Source organism: Sciurus carolinensis, chromosome 10 (genome assembly GCF_902686445.1).
Source record: "Sciurus carolinensis chromosome 10, mSciCar1.2, whole genome shotgun sequence".
Taxonomy (NCBI): Eukaryota; Metazoa; Chordata; class Mammalia; order Rodentia; family Sciuridae; genus Sciurus; species Sciurus carolinensis.
The window spans coordinates 134,747,028-134,761,718 of NC_062222.1; the positions used below are offsets into that span (position 1 = coordinate 134,747,028).

The window sequence follows — 14,691 nt, forward strand, 5'->3', positions numbered from 1 at the left end:
TAAATCCTGACTCCACCGCTTATCTATGACCTTGGACAAGCAACATAACCTCTTGGGCCTCAGTGTCCCTGTCTGTAAAATGGGAAGATAATAAGAATATGCGAGGTTAATGTGAAGGTCAGATAAGATCTAATGGGGTGGCCCCTCCATGTCAGGGCTCGCTCCATGGCTATTCTGCCCACTACCCTCAGCTGCCTTCCCTTCAGGCCCAGGTCAGGTGCACAGTGAAGGTCTGCTAGCAGGTACGTAGGAATGAATCCATTAGCCAGTTAATACAGGTGTGCAAAGGGCCAGATGTTGCAATCTGGGCATTAGCGCATCTGCTGATTCGGGAGGTCCTGGCAGCCTCTCTCACCACCGAAGGGCAGTCAGGATTTAAGAACCTGCTGCCGGGCTGCAGTCGAGCTCTGTCAGGTGACTCTGCCAGGTGACCTGCCAGTCTAGTTCTGCAGGGTGACCGCAGGCTCATGGTGCAGCCTCCTCAGCTGTAAAACAGGGGTAACAAAACTGCCTGCTGCACGGAGTCATGCGACTGGCCCCGTGTGCAGGGCCTGAGCAGCGCAAGTGTCCCTGCTGCTGTCCTTTGCATTAACCCAGCACACTCCCCTTTCACTGGCCACGCTGGTCACCCTCCTCTTCTGTGTCTGTGCAAAGCACAAGTTGTGTCTAGGCTTGGCACCGCCTCCCCTCTCCCGGCTCCCTCTGCCTCCCGGACACCCCGTGGCCCAAGCCGGACTTCACCTGTCTTTCTTCGCCTTGCCCTCTGAAAGGCCCCCCAGCCACCCGTCACACAAGAGCAGGCCCACCCTGCTGGCTCCATCCCCTGGTCATCTCAGCAGTGACCGCGGCCTGACACTGCAGGACAACAGGGTCGTGGGCTGGGCTCCCCACACTCAGAGAGGTTGGTGAGAGGCCCGCCCAGCCTCCAGGGCAGTGCAGCACAAGGTGAAAGTAACTGGGGAGGTGAGGAGCGCTAGCCCCAGAGGGAATCCCAAGTCCTCCCGGGTGCTTTCCCGTAACACAGAACTTAGTTAAACTGGGGCCCAGAAGGCAGTTGCCCCAAAGATTCTGCTTGTGACAATCTGTGCTTTAGAATAGGATGACTGCATGTTAGACAACTGCAGATCAAATCCAGAGAAAGAGTGACAGGCATTCTACCAAACAAGGAGACGCTGGGAAACAGGCAGACTCCTCCCTGCTCGGGATTCATAATGCTCAGGAAAAGCTCTAAGGCTGCCTGTAAACAGACACCGAACGTGGGCTTGCTGAATTTATTTCACTACAGACCCTACCCATGAACATTAGCATCACAAAGCAATCCGGTAAATGGTGATCTAAGAGGAACCCCTCTTGCACACAGAAAGTGAGGCACAGAGAGGTTGGCAGGCTCACTCAAGGTCAGACAGCCATCTCCCGAATCCTAAAGCAGTGTTCCATTCGCTGGTCCTGATGTTGCCCTAATGCTCTGCTTAGCTATTGGTTCATAAAATGTCAGAAAACACACAGACTGCAGATTCCAGTAGCAGTTTTATGAAATCAAATATGAAAATGAAGGTGCCAAGTAGAATTTTGTTTTCAATCTCACTGTTCCAGAAATAGCTATTCATTCAACAAATATTTATTAAGCATTATGTGCCACGTACCGCACATTCTGCAGTGACTGAGATGGTTACACAGAAGACTGACAACAAAATTATCCTTGAGGGGACCAGAACTGATTGACCTGCCCTTGATAAGGCGGTTTCAAAGCAGGGACTTGTGAGAACCTCCACATTCCCTTCCGTCTGCTCCCCACGGCAGTTTTCACATTTAGGTCTAATAGCAACATCGCGCGCTCCGCAGGAATGACGTTGAATGGAAGCCTTCCGTCTGCACACCTCAGAGGGCAAGCACAGAGAGACTGGTGTGAATTGAGCTCTTTTATTGAGCACTCAACCTATAGATTTTCCAATTTCAAATTCATTCCAATGTCATCTCGGGCTTCCACATCTCAGTTAAAATGCATCCTCTTATTTACTATTGTCTGCAAGTAAAAGTGTCTATTTAAAAGTGGGATTTCTTTTGATTTTTAAGTGTATTGACTCACACCTTTCAAAGCCCTTCAGAAAACAGTTTACCAAAAGCCACGTCATTCTGAAACACATCCTAGATTAGAGATGGAAAAAGACCATGCTGTTATTCTGGACAACCTTTTCAGTGAACTGACAGCCACCCTCTAGGAATCAGGAGAACTGTCTCATATTCTTTTAAATAGAAAATTCCAAGTGAGAAAAAGAAAAAGAAGCCAGAACCCCAGGCTTAAGAAGTCCACGTATCTAACGCTGCAGCTATGAAACCAGCCTTCAATACATACTTGAGACGTGTTCATCTAATAAAAAAAAATCCAAGAAATCAGAAGCTCTTCAAGGTCCTTTGTCCTGTCTGTTCATTTAAGGTCAAAATAAGCATGTGCTTCTAGACCCCGTGAACATCTTCAGGGCTTTTTAAGGGTGCACTCAAATCCCCAATGCAGGGGAAGCAGGGGTTTGACATGACATCTCCAGAGCAGTCCTGAAAACCAACCTTGCACAGCAAAGGGGACCACCCCAGAGTACACACGCCTTGTGTTTCCTAGACAGCAGAAGCACTCAGGAAAACTCCTCAGCCTCAGTGAAGACCTGCAGGACTGCAGGACCACAGAAGCAGCACACAGGACCTCCACACCCCACCCCAACATCACCACTCACCCCCGAACACGGTGTTTAAAACTCAACCAGTCGCTGAACGAGTCCTTTGTTTGCAAGGAGAAGGGAGAGTGTATTTAAAAGATCAAGCTGCACTTTCTCCTCTCGTAGGACCACCCCGTCCCTCTGTGCCAGGCTGGGTCTGTTTGACCAAGTTGATTCCCACTGCTTCTGCTCCTGCTTTCAACTAAGAATCAGCAGGGCCGGGCTTCTACGCATGCGTGTGCGTGTGCTCATAGACGTCTGTGTGGTTGTGCAGTTCCATGAGGGCACTTCTTACGCAGTTTCATGCAATCCATTTGCTGTGAAAGGTGTTATTTTGCCTAATGAAATCTCCCCTTCGCAGTCCAGCTCCCAGATTTGGCCGCAGGATCGCCACCTGGAGGCGTCTGAGAGGTCCCCGATGTGGGATGAAAAGGGCTCTCCTCTTCCTCCTCCTTCTCCTCCTCCTTCTCCTCCTCCTTCTCCTCCTCCTCCTCTTCCTCCTCCTCGTTGTCCACCTGCCTGTCTCCAGGCGACACCGCGTTGGGAATCATATGGATATAGGGCCCTACAACCTCCTTATGGAAGGCAGGGTCTTGGTTGTAGGAAATGAGCTCATTGCTGACGTTCACTGTCTCCACCGGGGTGCGGGAGCAGAGGTGGCTGCACCCCAGCAGCTGTGCAAACACCTTCCGGAAGTCGGCGTTGAAGGCGTAGATAATAGGGTTGAGTGAGGAGTTGGCCCAGCCGAACCAGACGAAGACGTCGAAGGTGGTCTCGCTGACGCAGGGGAAGCCGGCCCTCGGGTCTCCGCTGCAGAAGGGAACCATGCAGTTAAGCATGAAGAAGGGCAGCCAGCAGCACACGAACACCCCCATGATCACTGACAGGGTCTTGAGGACCTTGGTCTCCTTCTTGATGGAAGCCCGCAAGTTGGTGTCGGGCTCACCTGGGGCTCTGCTGCGGCAGCTCTGCGCATGCTCCGCGGCTCTCTCCAGGGAGGAGATCCTGCGGATCTGCACCTGCGCGATGCGGTAGATGCGCGAGTATGTCACGATCATGATGGCCACAGGGATGTAGAAGCTGATGAGCGAGGAGGAGATGGCATACGTTCGGTTCAGGCTGGAGTCACAGTTGTCTGCCTTCACAGCGCGCTCCCCGGTTTCCGTCCCGTTGGCCAGGTTGGATGGAAGGTCCTCCCGGCCCCAGGAGCCCGGCTTGTCTCTGTGCCAGTTGAACTGGACAGGAATGAAGGAGATGAGGATGGACAAGGTCCAGGCCAGACCCACCATGACCAAGGCCACGCTCTGGGTCATCTTGCGCTCGTAGCGGAAGGGCCTGGAGATGGCCCAGTAGCGGTCCACGCTGATGATGCACAAGTTCAGGATGGAGGCGGTGGAGCACATGATGTCGAAGGCCACCCAGATGTCACAGAATGCCCCAAAAGGCCAGTAACCAGCCACCTCGGCGACCGCCTTCCAGGGCATGACCAGTAGTGCGACGAAGAGGTCGGACACTGCCAGAGACACGATGAAAACGTTGGTCATCTTCGCACGCAGGTGGCGGCTGCGCACGATGGCGGCACACACTAGCACGTTGCCAAACAGGGTCCAGACAATGAGTAGTGCCAGGAGGCCGGCGGTGACCACCTGCACGGGCCCCAGCGGCGGCGTCCCGGCTGAGCCGCCCAAGGCGCCCCCCTGCGCCAGCTGCTGCTGCATCCCGAACCGCGCCCAGTACGCGGTGCCGTTGCGCCCTGGAGGCAGCATGTCTGGCTTGGGGACAGCGGAAGGCTATGCGTGGTCTCAACTTCAGCCCTGAGGCCCCCAGGAGGCCCCATCGGGCACCCCACGGACCCGCAGCCCAGAGACCCCCGAGCCCGGAGGAGCGCTCACCATGCACTGTGCCGGGACTCGGAGCGGTGGACGCCTGGAGCCCCTCCAGTCCCCGCGCTAGGGCAGCAAGCGTCCGGTGGCAAGGGCTGTTTCCAAGAGGCAGCAGCGCGCCGGTCCGCGGTGGCAGCAGCGCCTGTGTCTGGTTCGGAGCCGGGGATGGGAAGAGCGAGTCGCCACCGAGGGGGCGGGGGCCGGGAGCCACTGGCGCAGGGAGAGCGCTGGAGCTCTGCCGCCGTCCCGCGCCGCTCCGGGTGCCGCACTCCCGCCCTGCTCCGCTGCGCTCCTCTCCGGCGCTCCCGCCCTACCTGTACCCTGGCTTTCTAATTCTCTGCGCTCCGCTTGCCATAGCTGAGGGGCGACCCACACTCCGAGAGGTGCGCCAGGGCCAGACCCTCGCCCAAGCCAGGGCAGGTGCCTGTCCTGGCCCAGCCCCAGGGCCCTAGCCCTGGCCACGTTAGGAGGCAGAGAGGTGGAGGAGGGATGGGGAAGCCTGTAGGGTAAAGAAGGCCGCCCAGGATTTCTCACGGACTTGAGCTCCAAATCCTAACTTTATTCCTGGCTGCACGACCTTGAGCCCCACCTAACTTGGCCCGCCTTGGTTTCTTCATCTGCAAATGTGAGATAATTATTCCTACATCTCTGCACGTGTCAGGATCCAGGGACACCATCCAGGAAACACCTACAGCATCTACTGAAACCCCCCTGCTCCTCCCAGTCACCCTGAGACTGCTTCCCCTGACCCCTTGGAGGGAGCCCTTTCCCTACCACCTCCAATGTGTGAGCCATTTTTCCTTTTAGGAATAATTTTGACTGAACTCAGAAGAAACGAGGGAGAAAAGGACACCTCCCTGCACCCAGTCGGGCTCTGCCTCCTTGAGGGCACTTCACATTCTTTCTCCTATTTTACCTTGAGCGGGATTGATAAAAATCTGTTTCACAGGAGAGGGAACTGAAGCCTGGATAGGTGTGGGGGAAAGAAGGTGGGAAAGAGTGAAGAGAGACAGCGGGTGCCTGAGCCCTTAGTGCCTTCCCAGAGGACAAGTCCCATAGTGAGCCATTCCAGGCTGGCTGCTGGCGTGGGCTCAGCTGCAGGCCGCTGGGAGCGAGATGGATGGGCAGCAGCCTGCTACACGCTCCACCTGGGACCCCCACACCGGCCACGCGTGAGTCCACAAGCAGGAGTCCTCCCACCCGCCCACTGCAGCCTGCCTCTGCCACTGGACCAGCACCTGCAGGTACCCCACATCCTCAGACTCGGGGTGCTCAGCCTTAAACACGCAGCCCCCTCCCCTTCTGGTGCTTCCCGGTGCTGGACATGGCAAGATCCACTATCCTGGTGACGGAGCTGAAACTCAGAGCCGCACTTCCTCCCGTCTCTCCCCTCCAGCACTGCCGCCTCCGCAGGACTGGGCCTTCTGTGGCCTGTACAGGGACAGCATCTTAGCCTCCAGGCTCTGCCCTGATCCTCTACCCACCCACCCCTGAGCCACAGGCAGAGGGCTCTTTCTGAATCGTGGCCCAGCCCCGGGCCGGGCGTGCAGGATCTTCCCATCGTCTTGCCCAGGACTCTGCCCACAGCGCTTGCTTCCCTCCTGCCACTGTTCCACGCAGAGCCTGCACTCAAGACAGTACCAGCAGTACCAACTGATGGCGCACTGCCTTCCCCAAGGAGGTTCGGTGATCCTTCCAGAAACTGAAATGACCTGCACCCCCCCCCCATCTTCCTGGAGGACACCAACTTGTGGTGCAGGGAAGGAACTGGGACTTTTGAGACGGGTTTGAAGTTTGGCTATCCGTTATTGCATTCAGCACACGTTTACTGAGCACTTACTGTGTTTCGGATGCCATTTTACACACTGGATAGACAGAGAGGTATAGGTATGACTTCCCTTCCCTCTAAAAGCTTGCAATCCAATGCTAAAGATAAGTATTAACCTAAGAATCTTCCAAGGGAGTATACAATTTCAACTGTGACGAGAGCTATGGGGGAAGTTTCACATCTTATGGAAGTGGACAATAGGAGGGGGCTGGCAAGACAAGAGCTGAAAACGTCCCTGGAGAAGTTTCTCCCTGCATTTGAGTCCCAGGTCAAGTAGGTAAAGGACAAGACAGAGAAGGAAAGACATGGCAGGCAGGAAGAGCAGGTACTTCCCAGCTTTGAGGTCCTGGGAGATGACTTATCTCTCCTGGCCTCAGTGTTCTAATCTGGAAATGGGGAACAGTAGCTGTTGAAGCGGCAATGTGATGAGACTAAAGGATGTGATGCACGGTGTCCTGAGCCTCCCTCCTTCCTCTCCCAGTGCCTGTGCCACACCTTGGCCCCGGCTGCTCTCCAGGGCGGATTCTCCCCTGGCTTTCGTGATGGCAAGTCCCAGAGTGGATGCACTGTGGAGGCTGGAGGAGGAAGGAATGGTCCAGAAGGAAGAGATGGTGGGTGTCTTCACAGTCGAGACAGTGCCGTGAGGAAAGGGGCAAAAAATGGGATGGCGTTTTCCAGGGAAGACTGTGGAAGAGGCGAGGAAATCAGAGCACGGGAGAAGGAGAGGAGGGAATCAGAGCTGGACTCCCCACTGCATCCACAGAAAGGCAGCAACAAGTTCGGGTTTGGAAATTACCCCTTGGCGCTGGACACGACGCTGCTTGGAGACTGCCGTGGGGATCGGGGCCCTGCCACCTCTGGGATTTATGCAGTCACCTCTCCAGGAAGCTTCTTGACCCTTCTGGTCGAGCAGGTGTGCTGAGCTGGGGGCTGGCTTACCTCCTGGCTTAGGTCACAGCAGCCATGACACTGCATCTCACCACCCACTCCCACGGTGCTGGCCCGCTAGGCTCTAGACTCCTTGAATCCAGGAACTGTCTCACACCTGGATTCTCTGTGCCACCACAGAGTGGGTGCCTGACAAATCTTCCCTGGGGGAGGAGTGGAGAAGGGGAATCTGCCCAGGGCTGGGGAATCAACAGCACACATGCTCCATCCACCAGTCTACATGCGCCTTCAGATGCATCTGACCCGGATCCAGCCACTCACGGAACAAGCGTTCATTGATGGGGGAGGGGGGCAGGATGGCATGTCCTGGAGGGTAGGTTTGCATAATGATTACGGGAAAGTTCCGGCAGGAGAGGATAAAGCACACCGAGAAAGGGCTTTCTTTTTCCAACTAGCACAAAATCGCTGTTGGTGTGGGGACGGAGCTGCAGCTCACAAACCCTGTCTCGGCCTTGGAGATACCAGGAGAACCCTGTAACAGCACGTGCAAAGGCTCAGAGGCACGAGGCTGCAAGGGGGAAAATACAAATTCCCAGAACTGTGATTCAGAAAACCACGCGTCTCATCACTTGTGGAGACAGCTTTCCCTCTGTGGAGGAGACTGTGCACGCAGTGAGCATGCGCAGCCAGCCCGGTCGCCGCCCGCTCCTCTTCTCCCCAGAGGCTCTGCGAGCGGCAGGCCCACGGAGGCCATGGTTTCTCATCAGGGCTGGCTGCCCCGTCTCACCTGAGTCCCTAAAGAGTCCGGTTGACATAAGAGCAGCTGAGAGCCAGGGCACCTCTCCAGCCAGCCTCAGAGGCCAGCCTCCTCAGCTGAATTCTAACCAAGAGGGTTAATAAACCCTTTCTTCTGATAATCCCAGATCTCAGGGGACAGTGGTGGGAAACCATCCTTTCACACATTGGCTCCTGCCACGCTGGACTAAGAGGATTTTTGTAGAACATTTTAGTGCAAAGGTGGTTTTCCTAATCAGCAAATACTCTTCTTTTTGGATTCACTGATCTCCCTTTTTCTGAAGACATATTTTAAATGAGGTTTACTTCCCTGAGACGAATGACGAAATCAGCAGGGAAATGGCCAGGATTTTGCTGCTGCCGCTGCTGATGATAATCAAAAGACTCAACTCTGCTTTACATCAGGGAAAGCTTTGCTCCTCGGCCACAGGATACCGTGAGCCCCCAGACCCCAGCCCTGCCCATGCACCCAGCCTCAAAGGATGGAGGCTGGGCAGAAATGTGGGGAGACTCCTCTTGCATTGCCTTGAGCCCAGACCAGCTACAGTGGCCCTAACCCCCCTCTTCAAACCCAGGGTCAGCCCCTGATCCTTCCTGTCCCCAGCGCAGGAGCAAGGAGGTTTTCTGACAGGTAAACATGTCTCTCCCAGAAGTTGGGTCATTTGTGAGACACCACTGTGTAGGCAGATGGGAGGGTGGGGTTACAAGACAGTCCTGGGTTCAAATCCTTCTTCTCTGGCATTCTAGCTGGGGAAACTTGATCAAGTGACTGAACTCTTAGAGCTTCAGTTCCCGATCAGTAAAGTGGTAATGATAGTTATTACACCATACAGAGACAGAATGGAGGAATGAGAAGCTATGCTTAAGAAATCCAAGTGTGGTCTGCCGCAGTAGTGCACACCCGTAATCCCAGCAGCTCAGGAGGCTGAGGCAGGAGGATCGCAAGTTCAAAGCCAGACTCAGCAACTTAGCAAGGCCATAAGCAACTCAGCGAGACCCTGTCTCTTAATAAAATATAAAAAGGGGATGTGGCTCAGTGGTTAAGTACCCTGGGTTCAATCCCCAGTACCAAAAAAAAAAAAAAAAAAAAAAAATTAAAAGAAAACAATCCAAGTGTGTGCATCTGTCAGGTTTTGCTACAATAATGCTGACTAACAAACAACCCCAGGATTTCAGCAGCTTAAAACAGCAACCAGTTATTTCTTGCTGGCAACTGCAGTAAGCTGGGAAGTTTTGCCTCCATGTCCCTCTCATTCCCAGGCCAGGGTCCTCAGGAGTTGCTCTCCTCCTGGTGCACATGGGAGCCAACAGGGCCACACAACCCCAGTTCACTCAGAGCCTCTGCTCAGGCAGCGTATGCATGAACTCAGTTCATGTCCCCTGGCCTAAGCTGGTCAGGCGACTCAGCAAGAAACATTCCCGATCCACAGGGAAGCCAGGCTATGTGGGGACGGGGAGAAGCTGGGAAAATTGTGAGCTGACGATGGAGCTGTGCGGTCCCTAACCAACAGAAGCCTACTGTTCCATCACTTCAGCATGCTTCCACAGCCACCCCTTCTCTCTGTCCCCTCTGCCACCCTTTAACTCAGACCCTCCTTGCTTCCAGCAGCCTCTGGGTATTGCTGTCTTCCCTGCCCCCTGCAGCCAATGCTCTGCCACCACCAGGGTGATGCCCTTCATGTTTCCAGATTCATCCTAACCCACATGACTAATTATTAACCCAACTAATAGAAGTTAATTCGTATGCATAATCCAAATGCCTTGGTGTGGCTCTGCACCACATGGCCACCACCTATTTGCCCGGCCCTACCTCTGGCCACCCAAGCCTTCCTTCCCCACCACCCCGGGCCCCCTCTCCTCTCAGCCCAGCTCTTTCAGGCCCTGTGCCCTGCGTATGCCCTGTCTCCTGTCTGAAATGTCCTTCCCTCGCCTTCCTGAACTCCCACTCGCCTTCAGCCTGCACCAGTGCGCGGTCCTCCCAGGACCCCAGGGAGGTGGCCGCCATTTTTGTGCTCCGGCTGCACACTCGCATCCAGCCCACCACCATGGTGTGATGCCCCCACGTGCATCAGTGTCATGCCCACAGCTACGTCGCGAGCGCAGGGAGGAACTGTTTTGCCCTCAGGTCAGTACCAGGCGAGGACGCGCTCACCACGTCTGTTCAACAGAGTACTGGAATCATCGTCAGGAGCAATCAGACATGGAGAATCGGAACAGAAAAGATTGCTTTCACCTGCAGGTGATGTGGTCTTGTGAAGAAGACCCCAAAGACTCCACACACACACATACACACACACATAGTTAGATCTAATAATTGAATTCAGTAAAATTTCAGGATATAAAATTGACATATAAAAACCTTTGATATTTCTATATACAAATAACTACCTACACACAAAAGACATCAAGAATGACAGTGAAGTTGTGATGGACTGACAGATCTGGTTCAGTGGGGATGTTCTAGGCCAGACTCTAAGGGAAATGACTGGACAGACTCCATTTTGCTCTGAGACTCCATGTTATGTAGGAAATGAGCTTCTCCCATGGGAACACCCCGCCTCTGTGCCCATCAGTTACTTAGCGTGACTTGTTTAGCAATACAAAATGACAATTCTTATGTGATGAAAAATTGCTCTTTTGATTCCTATTGCTCCTAAACAATGTACCATGTGATCGGTGATTGTGTGGATGTTAGCAACCATTCTTTAGTTTGTACCTAGGTAAGGGTCATTGTGACCCACTTCCCCCTTTGTGGATGATCTCATGATGTTAATGTGTAATTTTGAATCATAGCAACAGACACTTCTGATTGATGTGATTTTTGGTATAAGAACCCCTACAACCCTATGGTCAGGGCTGTGTTCCCAACAGCCATTTTGGGGGGCATTGTGTGAGACAGTCAGTGGCCGGCTTAATAAAGACTCTCAAATTTGGATTCTCAGTGGCGATCGGTCTGTTCTTAAGTAGCGCCCCATAACAGAGTGAAACAGACATTATCGCCTCATGTGCATGTATGACTGCATGACCCATGTGATCCTGCAGTATGAAAAGTGAGAGATCGCACCCCATTTATGTACGATCTATCAAAATGTGTAAGTGCAGTCTACTGTCATGTGCAACTAATTAGAACACATAAAATAATTTTTAAAAAGAAAAAAGAACCCCATTTGTGATGGCATAAAAAATTAAATAGGAATAAATTATCTAAGGAGGTGAAAGGCCTGTACGTTGAAAACTATAAAACACTAAGGAAAAAATTGAGGAGAACAAAAATAAATTGAAAGATAAATCATACTAATGGGTCCAAAGGATTAATATTGTTCAAATGTCCATATGACGCAAAGTGACACACAGACGCCATACAGCCATACAGTCCCTGTCAAATCCCCAATGGCATTCTGGCATTCTAGATAGAAATAGAAAAGACAATTCTAAAGCTCCTACAGAATCAGTCTTTCTCCCTCCCTCTCCCTACACACACACACACACACACACACACACACACAATAGCCAAAGCAGTTCTGAGGGGAAATTCAAGATGGCGCCTCCTGCTTCCTGATTTTGAATTGCATTCCCATGGGTTGGGCATGCACAGGCACAAGGCCCTGAGTTCAATTCCCACCAGTAAACGTGTGTGTGAAAGTGAGCGTGTGCACAGCCCTTCCAGGGCATGGCTGGCCAACACCTCGCCTGGCACCCTGGCATGCCACCTCTGCGCCCACCTCCACCCAAGGAGGGTTCCGCGCACTTGGCTTAGACCATGGGTCAGAGCTGGCACACAGGCGGCAGCCTCTGTTGTCAGAAAGACAGCATAAGCGCCACTTCCCTCTCCTGTGGGAGGAAGCCGCTGACTGCTGGCCACCCCCGAGGAGAGCACAGTCACCCGCTGAGCTCCTGTGGGACTGTCTGCTGTCCCCTCCCTTCCAGGTCCCAGAGCAAGCAGAGGGGAGAAATTCCCGGTTCTGCTTCACAGTCAGGCTTAAAGCGCCCTCTTGTGCCAAGGCCTCCAAAGCTGAAGAACCGGCAGTCCTGAGTGTCACGGTGTCCCCAGCACCTCTCCCCACCCATGGTACTCTCCTGCCAAGAAGGCAGTTCATGCAACTACAGGAGTGAGGCCCCGGGAATGGAGAGCAAAGCCCCTCCCTCCTTCCTGGAGGCCAAGCCTTCAGGTAGAGCAAGGCAGAGGCTGTGACGGGACTGGGGAAGGGCCAGGTGCAGTGGGTTCTGTTGGATGCACGATCAGGCCTCGCTGCAGAGGAGAAAGAGCTGACCCAGCAGGAGATGCACCTCCCAGAGGGGCATGTGCAAAGGTCCTGCGGGGCAGAGGTTGGGGAAGGCAGAGAAGTGAGCCACCTGTGGCTGCAGCAGGGAAGTGGGGAGGGTGCAGGGCAAGGGGCCTCAGAGGAGGAGAGTCCTGTGAGAAGATGGAGGAGCAAAGTCCAGATGAGGAGGGACCCAGTGACCCCAGTAGGAGTTCACACTTCTTCTAAAGGCAGTGGAGGGCCAGGGGAGGAGTTTCACTAGGTGGTTTGATTTGATTTACATTTTTTAACAATTACCATTATTGTCATCAGGGTGGTTCCTGTGTTACTAAGGTCACTAAAACAGAGATCCACTTTTCAGATTAAAACACTGTACCTTCCCTTCTCCATTCCCATCTCCATCCTCCCCTTAGGGTAGGCTCTTAGGAGGCGCTGATGTCCCTTTCATTCCCCAGGGGACCCAACAGAAGTCCCCTGAAGCACCCCCCCACACCCCAGGCCCCCTCCCGGACTCAGTTCCACCCCGACCCCATGCCGCTGAACCACACCCCACTGGGCCTTCCAAAGCCTCTTGACAGGGGCAGGGATGCCCCACAGGGAGTGGGGACAAGCAGGCCCCACGAGAGGGACCACCCGTGCTGAGACGCAGCTGGTCCCCTGCTTCCCTAAGACCGCGGAATCCCCAAACCCCTCCCTGGCGGGCCAGTGGCCACCGGCGTCTGGGATCCATGCCACAGGAGACCTACGTGGGGGGCGTACAATGGGGGCTCTTGCGTCCGCTCCTCATCTGTGACCCCGGAGGCCAAGGCCCACCCACCCGCTCCTGGTCTGGGTTTGCGCGGAAAGCTCCGGTGATGAGGCGCGACAGGAAAGGCACCGGCGCCCCTGCTGGCCACGCCGCTCCACAGCAGGCTCCGGTCCCCAAGGAAGAACCAACCGCGCTTCACAACTTTCAGCCAAGTGTAGGATTTTGTTACTGGGGAAAGTGATACATTGTGTCAACTAACTGATTTTCCTGAACACCTACACCCACGAAATAGTATCAGGCTTTGGTTTTTTATTTTTTTACTGTACTGATTTTCTTTTTAAGATGAAAAGGCTAATTGAGAAGAAAGGACCAGTGCAATGACGCATGCCTGTAATCTCAGCGACTCAGGAGGGCCCGGCAGGAGGATCACAAGTTGGAGGCCGGCCTGGGCAAATTACCAAGAACCTCAGAAATTCAGCAAGACCCTGTCTCAAAAAGGATACCCAGAGGATTCCTATGCACACTAAAAGGGCGAGGCTCAGCACCATGGGTCCCAGAAGATACTCAAGAAGCACACTGGTGAGTTAAGAGGGGGAAAGCAGGTTACATACAAATTCCGTGCATGTGAAAATGAGCGCGCGGGCGTGTGCGCGCCCTAACTGGTGCCTATAAACCCGATTGGCGGTGACTACCTGCAGATCATGGTTCTGAACCTCAGCTCCATGGACATCTGGGGCCTGGTGATTCTGAGGGAGGAGGCTGTCCCGGGCATTGCAGGATGCTCAGCAGTGTCCCTGGTCTCCTCCACTAGAGGCCAGTAGCACCCTGCAGTGATGCCAATCAACAGACCCCACCCAAGGGACCCAAGCCCCAGGCTGGGATCCAGTGCTCCCCACAGAGCAGCACAGCTGGCCTTTCCCTGTTTGTAGTATGCGGGCCTACTCTTCACTTAGTTTGTCGTTGCTTTTGTTGTTACAAACAGTGTAAAGTATTTTACTCACATTAAAAATAAAAAATTTGGTGTTTCTCAATGGTTCATTACCTGTGCTGTCAAAAAAATTTAAAAAATTCAGATGATAAGATATTCACATTGGAACTTGCAGTAAGTAAACCAATTTTATTAGTATTTTAAAATAGTTATGGGAAAACATTGCAAAGGTCTACCCAAAAGTCAATATCCCTTAGGAGATTTTAAAATGTTTATAACCTTTGGGCTAGGCCTCTGGATTTGCAGCCTATAGTTGTCCTTTGGTATCCATCAGGTCTTGGTTCCAGAACCCCGTGTGGTTACCCAAATCTGAGGATGCTCAGGCTCGAGTATCATATACAAAATGGCCTGGTATTTACCTACGTCCTGTGCACATCCTCTGAACACTTTGCCCTCTCTGGATTGCTGACACCCTAATAGAGTGTACACACTGTGTGCATAGCTGTGACATCCCAGTGTGCAGGTTAAACCCACGTGCAGCTTCTCCTCAAATGTTTTCTATCCAAAGCTGGTTGAATCCAGAGAAGGGGCTGGAGCGGGGGACAGCTAGGCAGAGCCAGTCAGGCGCCTTCAGCAATTCTAAGCACAGGG

At 53.4% G+C, this 14,691-nt stretch overlaps 1 protein-coding gene across 1 annotated transcript; it reads right to left on the minus strand.

Annotated features, from left to right (window-relative positions):
* Window positions 1-3,046: 3,046 nt before the first annotated feature.
* Window positions 3,047-4,474, minus strand: Drd5 (dopamine receptor D5). Its single transcript, XM_047565630.1, has 2 exons — window positions 3,202-4,474; window positions 3,047-3,144 (listed from the first exon to the last, which is right to left on the minus strand). The coding sequence occupies exons 1-2, from the start codon at window positions 4,472-4,474 to the stop codon at window positions 3,047-3,049; spliced, it is 1,371 nt and encodes a 456-aa protein (XP_047421586.1).
* Window positions 4,475-14,691: the final 10,217 nt, after the last annotated feature.